Here is a 19,775-nt window from a genome sequence, read left to right as displayed (position 1 = left end):
TGTTCAGCATTGCAGATTGTCCCTGGGGCTGTGCACAAACCCTGGCCCTGGGGCCAGGGCGGCACACCCGAGGAAGCTTTCTGGAAGAGGGAGAGGTGTAGCTGCGATTCCTCACTACCTTTTTCTCATGCCCTCTCCAGCTGGGAGCGAGCCTCCAGTTTATTGCTTAGTCACGAGCCCTTGGTGACGGAGCGCAGCCACACCAAGTATCCGGTCGTTTCTCCCTTCCCCTCACTCTGTTACGTTCAGTTTCTCTTCCAGAAGACGATGTTAAAGCCCTTTGAACTGTGTGTCCTGAAAAGCAATGGGACAGCGCCTTTGAGAGGTCTGGGCTGTCGTAAGGTGAACAAGCAAGGTGCTCACTTGGCTTCTTCAGGCAGAGAGGGCGCTAAAATGGACACAAATACGCTAAATTCGTGCTGGTTTCTGCTGCCTTCAGTGCTGTTGCAGCCGTGGCGGTTTGGGGGTGAGGGAAGGGGATGGCCACATCCCTCCTAGCGCAAGTGAGCACCCAGACAAGGGTCATGGTGCCAGGAAGACAGAAATGATGCGGTGAAGGGGGATGAAGTTCGGCACGTGAAAACTAAAACCAACAGTTTCTTCTACAGTCTGGAAAAAATCTCCGTCGTGCTGGTGAATCGCGGGAAGGCTATGAGCAGGAGCTGTGACGCTGGGGATGAATGCAATCCTGGAACACAACAAGAACGTGCATTTCCCGTCGGGATGGGGAATGTCTAGCTCATAACAGGAGGCATTGGGAGACTCACCTGGAGCACCCTGTGCCTCTGCTCTGGATGGGACCTGAGCCAGGGAGGTGGCCAGAGAAGGTAATTAGACTGACGAGGAAAATCTTATGAGAGCTTATGTTACAGAAGGAGACTGAAGGGCTGCTTGTTTGGACTGCCGAAGAGAAAGGCCTGAGAGCAGGCAGTAAATATTAGGAGGATGATAAAGGATGAAGTTGGCAGCGTAACGAATGGAAACAAAGTGCTGTGCGTGGGCTAAAGCTGCCCAGAAACTTGGAGCGAAGAGCCTGCCCCGCTCTGTCCCTCTGGGAGAACTTGCAGGTGCCAGTCGGCTTCTCTACGGATTAGGCTGATGGAAAGTAGGTGCCTCCAGCCAAAGCCCAGGCTTAGGGCACTGCCCGGACCCGAAGCAGGAGAGACTCAGGAATGCAGTCTGTGCAGAAGGAGGGATGTCTCTGGGGCTTGGCGCAGGGAAATGGGAGTGTTGTGATGAAGAGCAGCTGCAGAAACAGCCCGGCAGAGCACAAGGAATCGGCAGAAGCTCCGATAAAGCAGGGACGGTGCTGAGATCAGACTTTGCAGAGCGAGGAGCAGGCGCCGGGCTGGGCTGGCACTCGTTGCCTCCTCCTGGCTTCAAAGGCGCTGGACTTCTGCGCATCCTTTGTAAAGAAACCAGTCTGCACCAGCAATATAACCACCCGCTGCCTCTTTCCCGAAGGGCCGTGCGCTTCGGCTCGCCGCACAGATCCTGGAGAGCAGCGGGATAACGATGAAAATGTTCTCTGGGGTGGGCACTTCATGGCCGATTTCAGCAGTGAGCTGGCACTCTCCCAGCAGAAGCTCTCCCCTCCTGCAACGGAGGAGACCCCTCGTATCTTCCGAGCCACGCTGATCCCGTCACTAGCCCCCCGGCACCCATGGGCACGTGCTCGGGATCTGCCTCCCCCACCCCAGATCCCCCAGCCTGCCAGCTTGTGCATTTTTGCGTGTTTTCTCACTGGGTTGGCCCTTTGCCTTTAAAAGGCTAAATACTCCGGACTAAATTTGGTCATGCAGCTCTGCATGGTTCCCTGGAATGTCCTCGGGTTTCAGGCTCCTCTGATAGCACCATTCCCCGCCTCCCGCTGGGCTCCATTGGCTTCCCAGCACCCGAATCGTGCCTGGGTCCTGTTATTGGCCAACTCTTGGACCGAGGGGTGTCCCCTCTTTATAACCACTATATCTCGGGCTGCAGCTATCCAGAGCTGCTGAGATTTAACGCTTCAGCACCTGCCGTCGCTGCGGGAAGCAGTCTTGGAGCTTCGGCTTCTTTTTTTTTCTCCTTCCTTGGGTACCACACATAACCGCAACCGTGTCTCGCCAGCGAGCCAAGATGTCCAAAGTGGCCAAATATCGGCGACAAGTCAGTGAAGATCCAGATATTGACAGTTTGTTGTCTACTCTGTCTCCAGAGGAGATGGAAGAGCTGCAAAAGGAGCTGGATGTGGTGGATCCAGATGGAAGCATCCCTCTGGAGCTCAGTCAGAAAAACCAAACAGAAAATTCCCCGGCTGGCCCGCAAAACTGCGACACGAGGCTCAATCACTGCGACAAGGAGACCAGGAGACATATTCAGAGGGAGCACTCGGTAGATGTAAGTCCCACCTCCCCACGCTTGAGCTGGTTTGGTGAGAAATGCCGGGGCGTACCTGTGAACCCCGTTGGGCTGCTTTGGGGGAGGAGGTGGAGAACACGAACCGCGGGAAAGGCGTGCGGTGCTTGCTGGGGAGGAGCTGTCACGCAGGGACCAGAGGAGCGAGGCAGGGAGCTGGTCCAGGAGCTCCGGGAGGGAAGTGTGTTTGGTGAGATCCTGGTGTTACTCGCAAAGCCAAAGCCTGTGCTGGGGCCAGGGGCGTTCTCGCTGCCTCTGCCCTGACATCCTCTGGCAGGGCTGGGAGCAGCGGTGGTACTCCCGAAAAGCGGTCGGAGGGGCCGCTGTGGTAATAGCGATCCCGCGGGCTGCTTTTATTTTTCCTCTTGTCTTTTCCTTTGGAGATCTCCAGACTCGTGGTCCCTTCAATTCCTCTTGTCCAAAAGCTTAAACAGCCCCTGGTTCTTGTGGAGTAAAAGAAGTTCGGTGCTTTGTGCAAATCACCCCCAGAAGCAGGTTTTGCCCCAAGCCGTTTGTTTGATCTTTATTGTTCAGCTAAAATTAAATATTTTATTTTGATTTGCCTATGTTTATCTCCTTTAATAGCTTGCTTTGAGCTAGAAAGCTTCGTGCCAGTCCCTCTCCTCTTTTTGTGCCTCGCCTCACTGGGAGCCAGTCCCACTTCTCTGTAACATTTATTAACCTCTGCACTAAGAATATTTGGTATGTGGTTCGTGCGTGGGAAGCTGCGAAGCATTTGGTTTCCCTAGTTTTTCACGGCAGGCTGAGCCAGAAAGTGAAAGAAGACGACTCTTCAGTTATTTATCTGTGTGGTCACGGGCAGATTTCATACCCGAGGCTGGATTCGCATCTGCTGGGACGGGACAGGGCCGGGGAGAACCAGCAGTGTAAGCAAGGCAGATACTTCTGTGGGTACCCCTCTGCTGACTGCTCCGGCTCCCATTCCTTAGCTATTCCGGGTCACCCAGCAGTACCCTGCATCTCCCAGCCGAGCATCGAGCTCTGGCTGGCCCGCGGGCACTTGGAAACAGCTCTTTATGGACGCGTACGGGGTCTTCTCCTGACTGGGACCTGGGAGAAAACAGGGAGAAAAAGAGGAAAATTGCGGCTGTAGGAGGAATAAATGATGGTTTATTTTGGAGACCTGAACAAGGGGTTAAACGGTTCCCCCCACCCCTCCCAAGCTCGGGCTTGTGCCGCCTGGGAGCTTTCCTCTGGTTGGGAGGATACTCGCAGCCTTCGCCTTCTGTATGCGGCCTTTGGCGTGGGCTGGGGACAGAAGTGCCCCGAGAGCGCTGGGTTCATTTTCCCACCAGCGGGCTGGTGGAAAACGTTTCCCTGCGGTGAGGAACCGCAGGTGCTGCAGGACAAACCTGCCCGGAAAGAGAAACGCTGTTCTGCCGGACCAGTTATCCCAGTGATGCCTGTAGAGGTGTGCGTTGGGTTGCAGGTGATCCCAGTTTGCAGCCGGCGCTGAGAGCTGGCACTGGAAAAGCTGCTTTTTCAGGTGGGGCTGACTCTTGCGTTCAGCATCACTGGTGATGCTGGTTTGGTTTTCACTGTGGGCAGACGAGGAGTCGACTGATAACTGGGTTAGGGAAGTGTCCGTGATCAGGAGGAAGGGAGGAAAATTATGGGTTTTGGAAGAGAGTTAGGAAATTGTCTGGTTAAACGCATTATTTGTCATTATTCTGGTGAAATTACGGTATTTGGAAGCCACCTGAGAGCATGTGTGTGTCTGCGCGCCGCGGGAGAGGACTCGGGGTGGTGGCAAGGGATGGCAGGAGGAGGAGAGGCGCCGCGGGAGAGGGTGCACGGCTCCGGCTGGCGGGGAGGGCAGCTGCGGAGGTCCTGAGAAAAGCTCTCGTCGTGCTTTCCTTTCAACTTCAGGAGCTTCGGCCGCGGAAGACAAAGCAAGCTGGCTGCCAGTCAGATTTGCCAGGGAAACTGGCCCAGTTAGACTGCAGTGCAGTAACTGGATATGGCAGAACTGACTTTCTTCTTCTATTTCAATCTGGAGACCCAGAAAAAAATATCCTCTGCCTCTTCCTCCTTGGCATTGTTAGGGCCTGGGATTAGCGCCTAGAAAATGCCAGCTCCCGGCGCTGGCAGGTCAGCCCGTGCCGGTGCTGGAGCAGGGCCTTTGCTCCCCAAGGGGCATGGGGATGGAGTGGGGTGGGATCATCAAACCACAGATGACAGAAACCAGCTCAGAAAGCCAATGGCTCCCGCCGTCCGAGGAAGCCGCAGGGCTGCATTTTGCTGCAGGGTGGAGTGAGCACACGGAGCCGTCCGGAGCATCCCAGGCGGCTCCCGGGCTCTCACCGGCTGCTCAGCGCCCTGAGGCCCGTGATGACAAATCCCTCTCTCCTATCAGCCGATTTCACGCTGCAGCGGGCAGCAAAGCACTTGTGCCTGCCAACGCAGGCGTCGTGGCTGCGCACCCACGGGGGCCGGGGCAGCACCCGCGCGGGGCCGGCCGCGCGCTGACCCAAGCTGCTGCGCTCCTGTTTTTCCTCTTCCCTCCCGTTCTCCCCCCTTCCTTCGCCCCCTCGGTGTGCGGGAGCTGGTGGGGTGTTGTCTGCTAGGATGTGCAGGAATTTCTCCAAAGTGCAAAATAAGGTGTTTTAAAGGGAAAGGCTGAGTTTCTGCCCGTCTGGCAGTTCTTTTTTGCAGTCATCGCTCTGTTCTTGGACCGGCTCCAGACACCCCCATTCCCTTTGAAATTTTGGGAGGAGAGAGTATATTTAGAATATTGTAACTGCATAATAACACATCTTCTTCGCGCTGAAAAGGGCAAACTTGGGTAACTAGGAAGCAGTTTATAAACAGCCCAAAATAGACGTGAGCTTTGCCCGAACTTCTCCGCCCTGGGGAGCCAAATTTACATCTTGGTGATGCATTAATTAATTAATTAATCTTCCTTTTGTATTGCTAGCGAGTGAAAGTATACCCCAGTTCAAGAGTGGGGCTGGGGACAGTGCCTCTCTTCGGAGGCGCTCAACGAGGCCGCCTTGGAGGTCCGTGTATCGTGGGAGCCAACGTTAAACTGATGTTCATGAGCAGATAAATGAAGAGAGGATTTCTAATGGCTTGTGGGTCTTCACCACAGCGGGCAAAGATGTAACGAGAGAGAAATTCCGGTTAGAAACATGCTGTAAAACTGGAGCAGTGGCATGAACCGAAGGATCGTTTGCCTGGGGACACAGCTGAGTTGCTATCATTGAAATCTTTGTTTCGTGGCTGGGATTTCTCTCCAGAAGAGGAAGAGCTGTGCCAGGGGACAGGGACTCAGCGCGGGCGTCTCCGCGGGGTGGGTTTCTCTGACAGCTGAGCTCTATGAGGAGATGGGTTTTGTGAGATGCTGGTGACATCTTCTTTCAAAAGCACATATCCACGTGTATAGCACTACGATATACACCCTGGAGACACCCCCGTCTTTCCCGTTGGCGTTCTGTCACTCCTGAACACCCCAGGGATACCTGTGCTGGGAGGGACCTGGCTGAGAAGAGCATAGCCGTGGGAAGAGCACCGCTCTGTGTGAACTGCGTGTGCCGTGGCACCGGTGGTTTGGTGGACCAGTGCTCCTTAGCAGTTGCCATATCCATAGCGGGAGGTTTTACTTTTCAAAGCACACCACAAAATCCAGCGGCTGCTGTTCTTGGCTCTCCTTGGGTTCCCACCTGGCCTCACCGCAGGGCCCGGGCTGTTCCCAAAACACTGAGCGCCTGGGCAGAGGCAGCCCCTCCTTGTGCGCTCCTTCTCCAGCACCACCGCCTTCCCTGGGAATACGTGGAGCCTCCTTCCCTCAACTTCACCTGTGAGGAGAGGGCACCTGGATGTCCCAGTCCCATCAGAGTCCCCAGTCCTGCCTCCCAATGGGGCTGCACTGATTTTGTGCTGCTTCAAGCACGGATGGCTGGGAAAATGCAGGGAATTTGCATGCAGGGGCATTATCCCATTATCATTCCAGGGCAACAAAACCATTTCTTTTAGCAAGATGCGTGCACACGTGGTAGACGTCTCTTTCCATGCAAGCCTAGGGACCAGCTTCTTGGAGGAGAAGGCTCTGAAGAGGAGATATTGGATGCCAGGGCAGATGTGCACAGCCAGGGCCAGCTGTGCACGGTGCAGATGGCCCCCGTATTTTTATCTCCTGAAGGCTGAACACCCTTCCCACAGGAGGAGCTGCGGTGGCTCAGGCAAGTGTCTTCCAGCGCCTTTCCCCTTCCTTTCAGATGTCCCACTCCCCACGTGTGCTCCTGCGCAGACGAGGCATCCTCCTGCTCCTCATCCCCTCTCATCCCAGAGGGAAAAGCAGGAACCCTGGGAGGAGTTTCCTTAATCCACATGCAGCGTGATCAAAGGATGCTGAAGCCAGAGGGCAGCAGGTCCCATTGCCAGGGATAGGGATTACAGAACTCTTTGGGAAGGTCTGGTAAAGTCCTGCCTTCCATTCTGACTTACTGGGGAGTGTGCGTGCAGGCTTGGCGCTCGCTGCTGGGTGCTGTTTAATGCAGTTACTGGTGGCTGCACATGGAGGGCCACACCAGGAAAAGGGGAGATCCCTACCAACGAGCCCTTCTTCAACACCACGGAATAACAAGTTAGTATTTAAATTTCTTACTGATGCTCAAGGCTTGTCATCTTTTGGGGAAAATATCTGGAGGAAAAGCAAGCTCCACATTTAAAGAGCTGGGACGGGCTCAAGGGCAATTGCAAACAAGGGGAAGAAGCGGTTGTGTCATTCTTTAAGCATCTTACCAGTCCGTGACTAACACACATGTATTTAAACTCTGCTGTTCTGTTTATCAGCCAGTTCTGTCCGTATGCCAAGACCGCTCCTTCTCTCTTCCAAGAGTCTTCACCAATTCCCCGCTCTTGCCTTTCCTTCAACCGCGTCCCAGGCAGTCGCTAGCAGTCTGGGTGCCTGCGTGTCCCTCATCACAACAGGCTGTTCTGCTCAGCTCCTGGCCTCCAAACGAGGTGTAAGGGGGGGTGACACTGGAACACCCTTTCTCCTGCTGCTTCTCCAGCAGCACCCGGCTCGCGCTGGGGTGGGGAAGGGACGCAGGTGTGGGTCCTTCCACCAGCACATCGAGTGGGAGCGGAACTGGCGGCTCCCTGCTCTTTGCATTAATCCCGCGGATGACAGCCAGGAATATCCAAAATAGTCACACAGTTTAAGAGAAACCAAAGGCATTGGGTCGTTCCTGTTTGGTCCTTGAAGGAGGCCACAGATGGTCCTGCTTTGTGGCCTCTCCAGCCTGCTGCAGGTCAGCCCAGCTGGGAGAGCCCTTTTATTTGCCACCTTTCGTTGTTCAAAAATAAAAACTGCCGTTGTCTGCACTCAGATGTTTCGTTCGTCACTGCTGAAAACATGCCGACTCTGTAACGAGCAGGACGAGCACGAGAAGCAAGAGCTGTCAGCTGGCCACAGAAGATAAAACGGACCTCCGCGGCAAAGAGAGGAGTGGGAGCGATCCCATGGCAGATAGCCGGAGGATCTGCCATGCAGAGAGCGGCTGAAGCCAGTGAGGTGGCAACGCACCCGGGCTTGAACTGCGTTTCTGAGCAAACGGCGTGAGAAGGGACCTCACGGCCGGATCCGTGTTTTTGTAACGCCGTTAGGAAACGGTGGCAGAAATCTTGTTTTGCTGCGACCAGAGCGAGAGGCAGCGCAAAGCGTTCCCAGCGACTCCTAGGTCACGCTGCAGGCACACCGTCTGGGAGATACGCGGCCCATCTAAGGGCATAAGCAGGAAAAAAAGCTGGATCTCTAGTCAGTCTGAAAAAACACAAGGGTAAAAAGCAGAATTCTATATTTACATAAACCACAACTGGGATGCAGATAAATCCGTGGAAATGCTTGGAGTGTTCAGCTTATACGGGCCGCGCCACCCAGGAGGTTTGTTGTCTGTTTGTGTTGCACTGATAAATAGACGGACAGAGGAGGAAAAGAGCCGGGATCCTTTACGTATCGCTTTCTTTGCAGCGTTGTGACATCGTTTGCGTGCTAAAATGGTCTCGGTGACTCAGCTCCCAGCTGGACGCTGGGATTAACTGGTGGTGTCACTCAAGCCCACCCTTTGCCGTGGTGGGAATCGCCGCACGGCAGAGCGGGAGGATGTGGCTTTGCAGGGGAGGGGGCGTCAGGGCACTGGTTTGGAAGCCGTGGCGTGGGCAGTGGCAGCGGACCAGCCATGCTACGAACTGACGTGAGTCCTGCTCGGTCCCCTCCTCTGCCCCGAGTGTGGTGCAAACAGGGATGAAAACTGACGGGAGCAGGAGCTGCAGGAGTGCAGCAGAAGAGGTGGCAGCCCAGGGTCGCAGAGGTGTCCGGGTGCCTGCAGCCCGCTGACACGGGGCCGAGTAGCCCAGGGCTGAGACACGATATTTGGGTCAGGAATTATGCCGAGACCTGCCAGACCCTGCCGAGGGCTCTGAACGATCCTGCCTCCTGCCAGAAGGCGGAGATGCCCGATGAGAGCTGCCCGCCTCGAGAGGAGCTGCAGTTTGCTTCCTTTCAGGGAAGATCTTCAGTTTCTCAGAGCCGGCGACCACGGCTCCTGGCACGCACGGCTTTATCTCATTAAGTGCTGTGCTCTGGGCTGCAGCTCGCACGTGGTGCGGGAGCCCAGGGAGCCAGTGCTCCCGTTTCTCATAAGCTGTTTCAGGGTTTTGACCAGCAAACTAGCTCTCTGATTTTGGCAGGTAGGCACCTGAGGCTGGGGCTCATCTCACTTGCTTCAAAAACCTGGATTCATCCTCCCACGCCGGGTGCCCGCAGCCACCGGCGATGCCGTGGGGTCTCCATGATGGTCCCGTGGGCTGGCTGATGGGAGACCTGCACCAGCAAGGGGCCTGGAGATGCTTTCCACGTAGTCCCTGGTAGCCAGTCCTGCTTCTTGAGCATCTCCAGCCCTCCATGACGCAGAGGATGGGAGACAGGATTTAAGACTGGCTAGGGCTGATTCTGTTCTTCTGTTCCTAAAAATGTGAGGAATGCTCTTTGTGGGCTGCCCACGGAAAGTGCGCCAGGCAGAAATCGTGAGGTGAGGTGGCCGTGGTGTGAATTGCTGACGTTCACCGCCCTTTGCAGCCTCTGCCGAAGAGGAGGCGATAGAGAAAAGCTCTGATCTTGGGGATACCCGGTTCCATGGCACTGCCAGGAGAAGGGGCTGGGAAAATGATGGGTAGAAGAGAAAAACCCTGACTTCTAAAACCAGATTTTGTTAGAGAAACGAAAGTTTCCATTTGTCGAGTATCCAGCAGCTCGAAGGGCTTTCTGGAAAATGGCTGCGTGTCCCCGTGGAAGGGCTGGAGCGATTCTGTTAGAGGAAACCCTGGTGAAACGTTTGTTATCGGCCTTAATTCAGCAGTGGAAGCAGAGCAAGACAAAAGTCAGGGCCAGAAGTTGTCCGGTCTCGGGAGAACAGTGCTGCGTCTCAGGAGGAGGATGTTTTTAAAACCGTTGGCCTGGGAAGTGCGAGGAGACAATGACATTTGGGGTCAGAGAGGTCTGAGCAGAAGGGAAGGGGAATAACTGAGCTCCTCGTTAAAATAACAGAGCAATAGCTGGAGTCGGGCAGGGCAAGAAGTTGTTTACGTCGCTCTGGGCTTTAGCACACAGAGCATGGCCAGGGGGTCATGCTAGGTCTGCGAGTGTCCCAGAGCTGGAGGCTGAGGTCCTTTCGCCCTTGCTTCGTGCCAAAAAAATCCAAATGTGCCAAGAGAGAAACTGTTTGCTGCCTGGGAATGGTCCCACCGGGGAGCGCGTGGGGGACAGAGCTCTGCGGGGCGTACAGGGGGTGCGAGCGGGGTGCCTCACACCCCAGCCGGGATGAGGTAGGTGAGGACCAGAAGGGTCACTGCTGCACGTAGAGCAGTGCCCGAGCCCCTTGAGAGCGGGATGGGTGTCGTGTCGATCTGGACCTGACTGGCCTGGGCGAGTGGTCAGCAGAAGCCTCGTGGTCCTGCTTCCTCCGGTGGTCTCCTCAGTCCGGGTTTAGTAGCCCTCAGGATTCGGCCAAGGACACAGCATTTTTTCCAGGAATGTCCTTGGCTCTGAGCTGTCCCTGGGTTACTCAAAATTGGCTGAGGAACCGAGGAAAGGAACAACTTGGCCAGCTTGTTGTGCTTTAGCTTGGCTCCAGCAGCCCTCTCACATGCCGAGAGTGTAATGGCAACGGAGACCCAAATACCCAGGAACGTCCAGTGCACAACAACCTGCCTTTGCCCACGGGCCACCTCAAGGGACGGCTCCATGCAGTGGGACTGTCTCTGGGGTCATCCCTGTCCCCTGGGAGCTCTCACGTGGCTTGTGCCCAGCCCCTCAGCCCCCTTCACCCACGGTCACACTGAGGGGTGGTGGGATGCTGGGGCCTCTCCCACAGCCTCTGGCTGGGGTTTGGGGTGGTTGGGCAGGAGGGAGGGGACCCTGCGGCTCCTTTAGAGGTAGGCACCTCCAGAGGATGATGCAGATGCCCAAGGTTAGAGCTGTGGGTCCGATCCCAGAGTCTTTTGGTGGCTCTGGAGATCTTTGTAGGACTCAGTAGCATGTGTAGGACAGACTGAAACCCCTCAACCAGTGATACCAGATTGGCTCATTAGTTATGGATCCATAATTGTGCTTAAACCCCCTACTTCGAATAACCAAACCCAGCTTCCTTCGTTGCCAGTCTGGTCTGGGAGCCCCCAGCTGACAAACAGTTTTTGGTGAGCTGTCTCTCTGTCTCTCAGAGGTCTCCCCTCATCTCTGGGGCTTGCTGAGATTCCTCAGGATTTGCGTGGAACCAATGGAGCTTTGCTGGTGGGTACCTGTTGCCTAAGCCATGCCCTGCCAAAAGATGAACTGGAAAACGTCCTGTTGGCTGCCAAGGACTTTATCATCCCAGCAGAGGCTGGGAGAAGGAGACGGGTCTCTTGGCCTGGACTTTGTCCCCCAGCCCTACAGCTCTGGCAGGGTTGTGGTTGCTTTGCGAGGAGCCTGGCTCTGGGTGGACAGTCTCTACTGGCGGCAAAAGCCGTGTGCCGAGCAGGGAGCGTGCCGAAACGGCTCTGCTGGTGGGGTTGCTGGAGAGGAGGCAGGCAGGGAGTCTGAAGGAGAAGACTCATGCGCTCCAGTGGACTCCGTGCAGAAATTACACCAGTGGCTGGAATCATTCCTGGGTTAATTAAGTTCAGCTGGTCCAATTGTCCTTCAGCGGGCACCTGCATCTCGGTTTAGGAGCGCCAAGCACTGGGCAGTTTGGTTACAGCCGGTGATAACTCCTTGGTGCTTGCAAGAGCGTTGGCACAAGACTTGTGTCTCCATATGGACGTGCAGCCCAGCTGACCTGGGTAGGTCGGTGCGATTTCCATGTGTGCGGAGGTTCTGAAGGCACCGGCGCTTGCCGCTCGCTTTGCTCCGTGGTTTCCCCTCAGATCCCTCAGGAACAGCTGTCCCCATAGCGGCACGCCTGCGAGGACCGTGCCGCTCTGCTCGGGTGTGCGTGAAGCCCGTGTCCCCATCGCCGCCCACAGCGAGAGCAGCCGGAGCCCTCAGCCATCCGGAGCTAGCCACGGATTTTCCGGCAGTGCTGGTGGTTGGGATGGGCCCGATCCTGGCTCAGGAGTCCCCTTCGTGCTCTTGGTGCTCTCATGTCAGCTGGGGGTGGTCTCGCAGCCGCGGGGTGAGATCTCACAGTTGGCTTCCAGAGGCCACCAGAGCTGCAGGTGACATTACAGACCGAGTCGGTGCCAGGCCTGCAGGCTGAGTTCGCTATTTCTGGAGCCATTTTCACGTGAGCTGCAGGTGCAGGTTTGGCCCCAAAGTCTCCTGCTGACAGTCCCGTTTCCTCCTGGGACGCAGCGTGCCACGTGTCCCCAGCGGTGACCCTCACGGAGGAGTCATCCTGGCCTCTTCTGGTTTCCCCCATTCATCCAAGCCCTCCTCAAACCCAGGTGGGGCACGGCTCCCCGGAGCCGACACGGAGCTGCTCAGCAGCGCGTGCCCCCGGGGCTCCCATCTTTATGTCTTGTTCTTTAGCTGGGCCCAGCACACGGCGTGGTGGAGCAGTACGTCCAGCCTGGTCATCGGGGCCGTGAGGGACTCTTCCCAGGACATGCCTCTGAAAATAACTGCAGGCTGGTGAAAGCTGGCCCCTTCCAAAGGCAAAACATTTATTCTACAAATGTATTTCCACACGTCCCCTGTGCCAGGGACTGACGTCGCAGCAGCCAGGCCGCAGAGGCCCTTCCCTCCAGCCTGGGGACAGATCTGCGAGTCCCTGCGTAACCCACCCTGTCCTCTCCTCTCCTTTCCCTTGAGAACGCGCTGGTGGGCACAGCGGAGTGGCCAGCCCTCCTTCACGGTGCTGAGCAAGCATCCAGAGCAGTATCTACACCCAAACAGCAATTTTCTACCCCAAAACAAGCTGAGGGGCTTCCAGGGCAGGAGGCGAGAAGCTCGGTCCACCGCCCCATCCCCACCACCCGCAGCAGATCCCGGCAGCCCCCCTGCTCCACTCCGCTCCCACCCATCCCCGGCTCGGCCGGCTGCTCCATCCCCGTCCCTCGCTCCGCGTCGGAGCGGTGCTGCGAACGCTCAGATTCCAGGCAAGAAGTTCCCAGTCTCCTTTGCCTTTTAAGGAAACATCGGAGTGGGTTTGAGGGTTCCAAACGCTAACGAGCAACGGCAATGCTCATTTTAGTCTATTTAGAGGAAACGGGGAGGCATTTCAGTTCATCAAAACACTGGTGATTAATCAGCCGGGTACCAGGCTGTTTTCATTAGGCTTATTTTTAAAGGTCTGACACGCTGTGTAAAAATACTCCCCTAATAACCGCGCGCGCGGCAGAGGGAACGGCGCAGGAGGGGGTGCGGCCGCGCTGGTTTCTAGGTATCCACGGTAAATATGGCAGCACGGCGGAGAGGGGCGAGCAGGCAGGACTCAGGGCAGCAATGGAGAGGGCACGGCGCTGGCCGCCGCGGATGGAGGCGGCCTGGCCAGTGGCCTGGGCGGCAGGAGAAGGTGCGCTGGTGGCTGCAGGGACAGCCAGGGCGTCAAGACCAGGGGAAGGGTGCGTTTCTCTGCCCTCCTTCGCATCACCCTGCCGCCCGGCTCCTCTGCTGAGCTCCAGGAGCCAGAGCAACATGCTTCCAGCCCGGAGGTGACGGCTTCTGCGCCATCACTGGTGAGCAGAGCTCGGGCCCGCATCGACACCCGGGCTGGCACCTGCGGTGGAGCTGGGCTGTGGACACCGCGAGAGCACGGGGATGGGTGCAGGGCAGGAGGGGGTGAAGGCACGCTCCCTCCTCGGCCTCAGGCAGGGCCAAGAGCAGCTTCTGCTGAGGTGCGCAGCAGCCCCTCCGCAAACTTGCAGGGAGGAGCTGAGGAGGAGCACAGCTTTTGGGAAAACAAGCCTTTGGCCTGGCTTTAGAGATGTCCCCAGGCTCCACCAAGGGATGGAGGGTCCCGTGCAGGCCGTGGCAGATGGGTAAGAGCGACCCTTGGCTTTTGAAACACGGATTTGATTTCTTGCCTGCAAGTTTTTGCTCCTGACTGCTCCCATCCTGCCACTGATGGAGCTGGGTGCCCGCAGAGGGTGAACCCCGGCCGGACAGGGGTGCCACGACCAAGGCAGCCCTGCACTGGGTGAAACAGCTGAAATGCCTCTTAATTCTTTCTACCAACTTGCAGCTCTTTGACAGAATCCCTCCAGCTCATCCCAAATTTGCTGGATGCACGTGATCCCGCAGACGCTGCCCGCAGCGGCAGCAGCACCCGCAGCCGGTCGCTGCACGTCCGCTCCCCTCCCTGTTTTCCCGGCCCCGGGGCACAGCTGGCTCCTTTTCCCCCAGCTCCTTCTCCTCGTCCTGCTCTCTGGCTCCAGCCCCCCCTTCCCGCAGACCTGCCCCACGCCGCAGCACCTGGACGTGTGGCAACGCATCCGTGGATGGAAGCTTTAACGAGAACAACGCTAATGATGTGATAACAAGACGCTCCCAGCACTTGCTACAGCGGCTTTGCTAAGCAGAGATTTGCCCTGCATCTTATTTTGCTCCGGTTGCACCTTGTTTGGAGAAACCCATCGCCTTCTCCGGGCGTGGGGGATGTTGTAGGTCCTTCTCCCAGGGTTTTCCTCCCTTTTTCGAAGATTTGCTCATTCTCGGCCAAAGCCTTTGCTCTGCTTGGTCTTGGATGGCCCAGGGAGCTTAGGGGAGACTCAGGTCTCCCCGTTGTCAAGCTGTGTGAGCTCGGGCTGGGAAGGAGAAGGCTTTTTGGAGAGCTTGGTGTGGAGATGAGGCTGGTGGCTCAGGAGGAGTGCTCAGCCTGTGGACACGAAGGGCTGCAGAGCCTTGAGAGGCCAGGGACCTTGTCACAGGGACCTGCAAGAAACCTCCAGCCTGGGACATCCCCAAACACCTCTGAAAGGCGCCGCCGGCGGGGCGTGCAGGGACAGAGCGAGGCAGCAGAGCCCTCATCCCCCCGACACCTCCTGCCCGGCCTCCTGCCAGGGCAGACGGGGCTCTTCTGTCACCTAGGTGCTTCAGGAGGTCACTCGGCATCCTGGCACCGTCCCAGCCCTGGGAATGGCGCACAGCTGGGTGACGAGGCCCACGGGCTCTGTGCCGGCGGAGGTGGCATCCCCGCAGCCCCCGGGACGGGGGGTGCTGGCGTTGGGGCACCTCTGGGAGCCCCATCCCTGGTCCTTGGGGTTTGCAGCAGCGAGGGGCCGCGCGGGGGGGCTCTGCAGGGGCCTGGCGTGTGCCGTTCCGTCACCTGCTTAGGTCCGCGCAGGGGAGCCAAGAAATCTCTTAGCTAAATAAACAGCGCTCTGCTCCCAGATGGCATCTGTTTATACGCCAGGTACAAACAGTCCCCGCGGCTCCCCGCTCGCAGCCGGGCCAGCTCTTTCCACAAAAAAAGCTGTCCCCGAGGGCCAGCGGTGCTGCGCGCCGCGAAGGCAGAGCCGCGCCCCGCTCCAGCACGGGCACCACGGGGCCTGGCTGGGGAAGGCACCGCGGCCAGGGCGTCGTCTGGAGGAGGAGGCCAGCCCTGGCTGCAGAGCGGGGCTCTGGGCTCTGATTTGGGGAGGTCGAGGCATGGGGTGAAGCCGCGGTGCTGTCCTTGCCCCGAGAGGGCCCAGGGAGCTGGCAAAGTCGTCACAGCTGCATCTCCCCAAGGCATCGCTCTTCCTCCTTGCCCTGAAGTCCTAAAGTCCCCCCGGCTGAGGACGACATTCGCTCTGCCGCCCCTGGCCTTGGTGCTTCCTCCTGCTTCTGCAGCAGCATCGCTGCCAGGTCGCCAGCGTCGCAGCCGAGCCGTGCTGCCAAAGCCAGGCACCCAGGAAGAGCTGGGCCGGCCGCGGGGGACAGGAGCTGCGTGCTCCCCGGCTGCGGAGCGGGGAGAAGGAGGTTTAAACTGCCAAACCCAAATGCCGCCGTTACGGTAGGATCCTCCTGAACAGCAAACATGGTCCCGCTGTCAGGGGTTCGTCTGTTTGCAGTTATCTGCTCGTGGCGTTGGCTCGTCTCTGCTGGGCGTGGGGTGTCTCGCAGAATCACAGAGTGGTTTGGGTGGGAAGGGACCTTTCAAGGTCACCTCGTCCAACCCCCCTGCAGTGAGCAGGGACACCCACCTGATGTTTGGGGAGATAAACCCTGCCCCAGCGCCCCGCTCCAACAAAGCCTTGGTGCTGTGCCAGGCACACGAGGAGGTGAACGCGGTGCCATAACAAAACCAACTTGGCTGCGTGCACCACGCTGCGATCCAAGGCTTTGGTTGCAGAAGCAGAACGTGTCGTAACGATGCTGATGGGAGACCCTTCCCAGCCCCGTCGGCCACGGGTGAAGGCTGCAGCGAGGTGCCTCTCGTGCCCTGGAGCTGCCGGTGCGGGCTGTGCTCAGCAGCCTGCACAGGATGGGCTGGGACAGGGGTGAGGTTCAGCTGCTTGAGAAAAGTACCAAAAATTACATGAAAAGGGGGTTTGACTGGCCTGAGGGAAATGATCAACTGGCCCTGAAGCATGAGGGGAAAGAGGAAAATCCTTTGCTGCCAGAGGCAGTTTGTAAGAAAACAGCCGTCGAGCCTTGGGGTCGCGTCCCTCTGCGTGCAGGGAGGATGGAGTCGCTGCCCGAGGGTCCGCGTTGGAGAGCCAACGCCAGGCTGAGCTCCTCCTGCGTACCGAAGTCCCGCGAACGCAACAGCGGCGTCGCGATAAGCATAAAGGCAGAGGCAAAAATTGCTTCTGAAGAGTGAAGGTACGAGGAGGCAGACAAAATGGAAGCACTGATGTTTGCCAGCCCACTAAGGAGTGAGCGAGCGTCTTGGCTGGATTGGAGAGAAAAGGAAAAACTCAGGAGGTGATTAAGAAGAGGGTAACAAAAGGTGGTTAAAGAGAGGACGACTCGTAGGAGGTGTGGTAGGAAGGGGTCAAACAGCGCAGTCTGTGAAGGGAGATGCATCCTGCAGCCCATCAGGTTGTCATCTGTTCAAGGGGGGTGAAGGCGGGCGCCCCACAGACCTCTGGAGCCCTTTGGGAAGGGGCTGGGGGCAGAAGGAGAGCAGAGATGCCGTGGAGAGCTGCAGCGGGACCTCGGCGCCGCTGAGTCCCACAGCTCTGCCTGCATTCGGGGCACCCGCGGGAGTCCCGCTCAGCGCTCCCCTGGGCCGGGGACCTCGGCTGGGTTAAACTTCCCTCGTCCAAAGCCCAGCCACGGGCTGCAGCGTGCGGCCGTGCGGCAGCAAATCGCTCGGGTGCGGTGGAGGGGACTCTGCTCCGTACGCAGGGCTGAACCGTGGCGGCGTGGAGCAGGTCGCTTACCTCCCTGAGGAGTCCCGGCCGCGGGTCTGTCCCCTGCCACGGCACAGCCCAGCGCCAGCTGTGCCCATCCTGCCCCGCGGCACCTCCCCGGCACCTCCCGGGGACCCTGCTCACTGCTCCCAGGTTCTGTCGGAAATCCTGGTTTAGGGCAGCTCACCCCCCACGGGCGTAGTCTAAGTCCTTCCCGAGGCCAGACGCTGCATCCTCCCGCGGTGCTGCCCAGGGGACCCGTGGCTGCTCCCGTGTGACAGAGGTGCAGGGTCGGTGACCATGAGGCGGGGGTGGCGACTCTGGAGGTCGGGGGCACCTGTCTCTGTAACGCCGAGGTGTTTTTCTCTTGTTAGGAGAGCAGATTGAGCGAGAAGAACAAGGGAACCAAGAATGAAGAAGAAAAGGGAAAGGAAGCTCCTTCCAAAGACCTGGCCCGGAAAAGAGACACAAAAGTGGGGAAAGACTCTAAAAAGGAAGAAAGCGTTCAGAAAACAGACCCAAAGGTTAAAGCTGAGGCTGAGACCAAGACCAAAGAGGAGAAGGCTATCAACGACAAAGTCAAGGCCATGGAGAAAAAGCTGATGGGGAAGGACAAAAAGGAGGAAGAGAAGGGCTCGGCGTTGAAGAAGGATGCAGGGAAGTATAAAAAGGAGGAAGAAAAGGGCTCAGCTTTAAAGAAGGATGCAGGGAAAGACAAAAAGGAAGAAGAGAAGGGCTCGTTAGCAAAGAAGGAGACGGGGAAGGACAAAAAGGAAGAAGAAAAGGGTTCTGCCTTGAAGAAGGGCACAGGGAAGGACAAAAAGGAGGAAGAGAAGAGCTCGGGATCAAAGAAAGAGGCAGAAAGAGACAAAAAGGGAGAAGATAAGAAAGAAAAAGAGAAAAAAGAAGAGGAAAAAAGTTCAGCTTTGAAAAAATCCAAGGTAGACGAGAAGGAGAAATCCCAGCCCGAGGTGGAAAAGGCAGCAGAGGAGAAACAGGAGAAGGCGGCGGCCGAGAGCCCCTCCAAGCCCACCACCAGCAGCTCCCCGGATCAGGCCAAGGATGACGAAGCCTCCAGCATTTTCGATGAGCTCATCGAGAAGGTGAAGAACAACGACGCCGAGGTCACCGAGGTGAACGTGAACAACTCGGACTGCATCAACAATGAGACCCTGGTGCGCTTCACCGAGGCCCTGGAGTTCAACACCGTGGTCAAGCTGTTCGCCTTGGCCAACACCCGCGCCGACGACCACGTGGCCTTCGCCATCGCCATCATGCTGAAGTCCAACAAGGTGCTGACGAGCATCAACCTGGACTCCAACCACATCACCGGCAAGGGCATCCTGGCCATTTTCCGAGCGCTGCTGCAGAACAACACGCTGACGGAGCTGCGTTTCCACAACCAGCGGCACATCTGCGGGGGGAAGACGGAGATGGAGATCGCCAAGCTCCTGAAGGAAAACACCACGCTCCTGAAGCTGGGCTACCACTTCGAGCTGGCCGGACCACGCATGACCGTCACCAACCTGCTGAGCCGAAACATGGACAAACAGAGGCAGAAACGCCTCCAGGAGCAGAAACTGGCACAGGAGCGTGGGGAGAAGAAAGACCTCCTGGAGGTGCCCAAGCCCGGAGCCCTGCCGAAAGGATCCCCCAAGCCGTCCCCGCAGCCGTCCCCCAAGGCTTCTCCCAAAACCTCTCCCAAAAAAGGAGGGGCGCCCGCCGCGCCACCCCCACCTCCTCCTCCACTCGCCCCACCGCTGATCAACGAGAACCTGAGGAACTCGCTCTCGCCGGCCACGCAGAGGAAGTTGGGAGACCGGGCGCTGCCGGTCCAGGAGAAGAACTCGCGGGACCAGCTCCTGGCTGCCATCCGCTCCAGCAACCTCAAACAGCTCAAGAAGGCAGGTGCAGGGCGCGGGGGTCCGGGGGCTGGGGGCTGAGGTCACCCCTGTTGTCACCGGGGCACGCAGCCAGTGGGTCCCCGGGTCTTGCTGCCGCGTCGGCACGGCTGAGCCCGCGGCCCCGCGGGTGGAGGGTAGCCCAGGGTGGCCGGAGAGGCCGCGTCACCAACGCTGGTCCCGACACGGTGCCTTGGAACATCTCACTGATCCCGGATGGTTCGTGTCCCTGGCGCGCGGGGACAACCGACCTGGCCGAGACATCCCCAAAGCGCTGAGCATCCCAGTGGGGCCCAGCTCCGCCACGGTGGGTCTGCGGGGGGCCCCGAGCCGTCCCCCCAGTAACGGGGTCTCTCCTCCGGCAGGTGGAGGTACCGAAGCTGCTGCAGTAGGGAGCGGGACGGCTCTCCCCCCCGCGGACCCCGGGACACTCGCCTTTCTCCTGGCTGCTCCGGTGACGAAGCCCCCGGGACCCTGCAGCGACCCGCTACGCGAGGAGCAGCCACCTCTCTGGGAGCGGCGGAGGACGGGCCGGCCCGAGGAGGGCCAGCGCGGCGGTCGGACGCAGCGCGGCGGGCGGACGTTGTATTTATTATTTTTAGGGTGGTGAAGCCTTCGAGCTCTTTTCTTTCGCCAGCTCCGCGCCCCGCTCTGTCCGGCTGCCTGGAGATGCCGAGGAGAGAGGAGGGGTCCTGA

The 19,775-nt window shown here is 58.1% G+C and overlaps 1 protein-coding gene across 2 annotated transcripts; it reads left to right on the top strand.

Moving 5' to 3' along the window:
- The first annotated feature begins 1,812 nt into the window (after positions 1-1,812).
- LMOD1 (leiomodin 1) lies at positions 1,813-19,690 on the top strand. 2 transcript variants are annotated; one of them, XM_086765842.1, is made up of 3 exons: positions 1,813-2,379; positions 17,553-19,082; positions 19,445-19,690. In XM_086765842.1, exons 1-3 carry the CDS (start codon positions 2,119-2,121, stop codon positions 19,469-19,471), a joined length of 1,818 nt encoding a protein of 605 aa, XP_086621968.1. In that variant the 5' UTR covers positions 1,813-2,118; the 3' UTR covers positions 19,472-19,690. The 2 variants fall into 2 exon arrangements, with proteins under 2 accessions (XP_086621968.1, XP_086621969.1); XM_086765843.1 differs by lacking the exon at positions 1,813-2,379 and adding an exon at positions 8,586-8,615.
- The last annotated feature ends 85 nt before the right edge of the window (positions 19,691-19,775 follow it).

This window comes from Chlamydotis macqueenii, chromosome 23 (assembly GCF_036417535.1).
Source record: "Chlamydotis macqueenii isolate bChlMac1 chromosome 23, bChlMac1.mat, whole genome shotgun sequence".
Lineage (NCBI taxonomy): Eukaryota > Metazoa > Chordata > Aves > Otidiformes > Otididae > Chlamydotis > Chlamydotis macqueenii.
The sequence above is the reverse complement of the archived record's forward strand: the minus strand, read 5'-3'. Positions and strand labels throughout refer to the sequence as shown.

Bases quoted from the DNA above. Each gene is read 5' to 3' on its own strand.
- LMOD1 (XM_086765842.1), top strand. From the start codon at position 2,119: ATGTCCAAAGTGGCCAAATATCGGCGACAAGTCAGTGAAGATCCAGAT. The intron at 2,380-17,552 runs GTAAGTCCCACC...TTCTCTTGTTAG, and splicing joins AGAGGGAGCACTCGGTAGAT to GAGAGCAGATTGAGCGAGAA. The intron at 19,083-19,444 runs GCAGGTGCAGGG...CTCCTCCGGCAG, and splicing joins ACCTCAAACAGCTCAAGAAG to GTGGAGGTACCGAAGCTGCT.